The 3,260-nt window shown below is 56.1% G+C and overlaps 1 protein-coding gene and 1 long non-coding RNA gene across 4 annotated transcripts in view; one reads left to right on the forward strand and one right to left on the reverse strand.

Moving 5' to 3' along the window:
- Positions 1-1,026: 1,026 nt before the first annotated feature.
- Positions 1,027-3,260, reverse strand: part of LOC132015615 (uncharacterized) — a 2,659-nt gene continuing 425 nt past the window's right edge. Inside the window, exons 2-3 of the long non-coding RNA XR_009403727.1 lie at positions 1,780-1,843; positions 1,027-1,110 (exon numbers count right to left, since the gene is read on the reverse strand). This is a non-coding gene — a long non-coding RNA (uncharacterized LOC132015615). The remainder of the gene's footprint in view (positions 1,111-1,779; positions 1,844-3,260) is intronic.
- The window catches only part of FAM131B (family with sequence similarity 131 member B), an 8,030-nt gene continuing 7,067 nt past the window's right edge, over positions 2,298-3,260 (forward strand). The window contains exon 1 of one of the 3 annotated variants that reach the window (XM_059396232.1): positions 2,298-2,492. Coding sequence is in view for 2 of the 3 variants with exons in the window: in XM_059396230.1 (XP_059252213.1) it covers positions 2,812-2,839 (28 nt within the window). In the remaining variant the exon portion in view is untranslated. Of the gene's footprint in view, positions 2,493-2,671; positions 2,840-3,260 lie in introns of those variants that run through there. The other 2 variants (XM_059396230.1, XM_059396231.1) reach the window with 2 other exon arrangements.

The following is a 3,260-nucleotide window of genomic DNA, read 5'->3' on the forward strand; positions in this document are numbered from 1 at the left end:
CATAGACTTTCCTCAGGGAATCCCATAAATTACTTGGGATGGAAAGCCTGACAAAAGGCAGAAGAATGTGTGTATGCGATTTTTAAACAAACATTGATATATTCTAATTCTTGTATTACAGCTTGCTTCTTTATAATGTCATATCATGACTAATTTGTCAACAAATTCAATTGTCAAATATTATCAGTGGCTACATAGTATTCTCTTATAAGCATATACATAACTTATTTAATTAATCCCCAGGTTTGAGCATGTGGGGTGTGTACCATCTTTCATTATTATGTAAATAGTGCTCTGATGGGTGCTGTAGATTAAATCTTTGTCCACATTCTATTTTTATTTCCTTAGAATATTTCTATAAATGGAATAGCTGTGTCACAATTTAGTAATGCGCAAAAACAGCAATGCATATTTTAAAGATTTTTTGATCAGTACTGTCAAATCATCCTCCAGAAAGGTTGTTCCTGTTCATATCAGAACTGGAATCTTTGACCTTGGCTCTGAAGATAGCAAAAAGACTGGGAAAGAATGCTTCTAAATGGGGAAAAGTAAGAGGATCCTGTACTAGAAGCAGAAAGAAAGCAGGCCAGTGTTGCGCCTCTGACATTCTGTGTTTCCCTCGTGCTGGAAATACCTTTAAAACAGAATAGGAAACAGGACTGATTCCTTAAAACCTGGGGTCCCTTTTGTTGACTGGATTTCAATCATTAGGATAAACCCAGCCTTGTACAGCTGTGGCAAGGGGAACAGGAGCGGGGTTTGTATCCATGTTTGGACCAGATGAATAGTGGGAATACTGGAATCAGAGAGCACCCCAAAGGGAGAGCAGTTTCAAGTGGGAAGGTGTGAGCAGAGCTGGCCACTTGGTCTGTTACTTCCTGACCTGGATATTCCCATCAGTGCTTTCCCTCCACAAGCAAAAGGGACTGAGTGGCGCTGCTGTAGTACTGGAAGCTGTTTCCTCTTCCTATTCCCCTTACCCTTCTCCTCCTCCTCCTCCTCCTCCTCCTCCTCTTTCTTCTCCTCCTTCTTCTTTCCCTCCATCATTCCATCTTCTTTCCTTTGCAGCTGGACAATATATTCCAGAAGGGCAGAAACCACATGATGCTCCTTTGTATAACCAACAATAGTAAGTATGGGGGGAAAATACTTGTTAATTCTTCTCACTGTCAAAATAAGGTATCAGATCTTGCCACAAATGATACTGGATGATTAAAATCTCAGATGCCTACTGGCGACTCCCTCTTCTCTCTCGTGCTTTTATAGATGCAGACTGGATTTCTTTTGTCATGCACAGAGAACAAAGATCAGTTCTCTCTCCATAATTCCATCTCCCAGATCTACAATTAGATTATTATCACCTTCTCTCCTATCTTTCATCTGGGACTCCACAGAACGTGGTGGTTATCACCCTAAAATTTAGCTCCCCATTCAAACTATACAGGGTTAAAAGGTGCATCTATGAGACTTGGTATTTTGTCCTGTTACACACCCGCACCAGGGACAGTGCCCTGCTCCCTGCCCAGCCCGGGAGAGACATGAACGCAGGTGGGGAACACACAACCCTGGGTCAGCATTTGCTGTCATTGGTGCTGACCCCATCAGCTCTCTCACACTCTGGGTTTGTGGGCGCTGCTTTGACAAGAGCCTCTGGTCCCTTTCTTGTGTGACTTTTCTGGACTTCACTTCCTCCCTGCTATACTATAGTACTTGACCCCTACCACATAGATCACTCCCTCTTTCTCTCAGTCTCTTACCCACCACACCCTTGGTACCTACCTGACCCCTTCTGGCCAGCCAGAGGGCAATCCTCCCTTCTCTCGACTGCTTCCTGACATCCATGCTGTCATTTGTCAGAGGAGATCATCGCACAGAAAGTTAAATTGGATATAAAACTGTGCCGTCTAGTCAGTCTTGAATCCTGATTTTTATTCCCCTCTAGCTGGGACGGAATTATCTCATTCTACTCTCCCATCCCCAGGCAGGCCTGGAGGGATCTGCACCAAACCCATACTTATCCCCGAGTTTCCAGCGAGCGCCCAGTACAGGGAAGCTTAGCACACGATCCACTCGCAAAGACTCCGCGATCTGTTTGGGTGGACAAAACAGCGCACAGGAAACGCAGAGCAGCCGAAGCTGTATCCAATCACGCTCGCGTTTGTGTCCCAGATGAGGCCCCAGGAAGAAAACAAGTGTTTGCGGAATTAGGCGGCCAAGGCCCTTCATCCAAGCTCTATTGCACGTCCCCCGCGCGCCGCCCCCCCACCCCCAATCCCGCGCCTTTCTCGCTGGGCATCCCCAAACCCGGCCCTCGAAATCCATCTACCAGAACCGGAGGGCGGGCGCTGGGTTCCTTCCCAGCGGTCCCCACCGGGGACCCAAGGGGGACGTTCTCCGGGTCTCCAGCACCCCCCGACGCCAGCCCGGCCGGGACCGGGCGAGGAGCCCCCGAGCGGGCCACGGACAGGGCGGGCGGAGGGGAGCGCCGCGAGGTGCGCGGGGAGCGCGGCGGCGGGGTCGAGGGCAGGGGCGGGGAGGCGCCGCGCGCAGCCAATCCCCGGGCCGCCCCCTCCCCGCCGCCGCCAGCCGAGCCGGGGCGGGGGAGCCAGGCGGCGGCGGCGGCGGCGGCGGCGGCGGCGGCGGCGGCGACGGAGGCTGCCGCGGGGAGGGATGGAGAGGGGAGGGGGGAGCGGAGCCGAGCGGAGACAGCCGCGGCGCTGCAGAGCGGCTGGGGCGGCGGCGCGGCTCCCGGTGCTGCCCCCGGCGCCCGCCCCGCGGCGGTGAGCGCCCGGCCCCGGAGGCGCCCGAGCCATGGGCTGCATCGGCTCCCGGACCGTGGGTGGGTACCGCGGCGGGGCGGGGGCGGGCGGAGGCAGGCTCGGCCCGCGCCGCTCCCTGACCCCCTCCCCCACCGCCCCCCGGCGCCCCCCGGCGCCCCCCGGCCCCCGCCCCGGCCTGGCTCCCGCACTTTCCCCGCGCTCGGCTCTCCTCCGCGCTCTCCCCTCGCGCCTCCGGTGCCGGACGCCCTCCCGGCTGCTCCGCTCCCTCGTCTCCCTCCAGCCTCCTTCCGCCGCCCTCCCCCCGCGCCGCGGTCCCTCTCCATCATCTCTCCAGCAGCCTCCTCTCGCTACTCGCGCGTCCCCGCGCCCGCCACCTCCCGGCCATCCGCCTCGACCCTGCCTCCCCGCCCGCGCCTTTCTCCCCTTCCATTTCTGGGGCAGCCCCCTTCCAAGGACCCCCGGCCCCCGCCTCGGCCCCCG

The sequence above is a fragment of the Mustela nigripes genome, chromosome 4 (genome assembly GCF_022355385.1).
Source record: "Mustela nigripes isolate SB6536 chromosome 4, MUSNIG.SB6536, whole genome shotgun sequence".
Lineage (NCBI taxonomy): Eukaryota > Metazoa > Chordata > Mammalia > Carnivora > Mustelidae > Mustela > Mustela nigripes.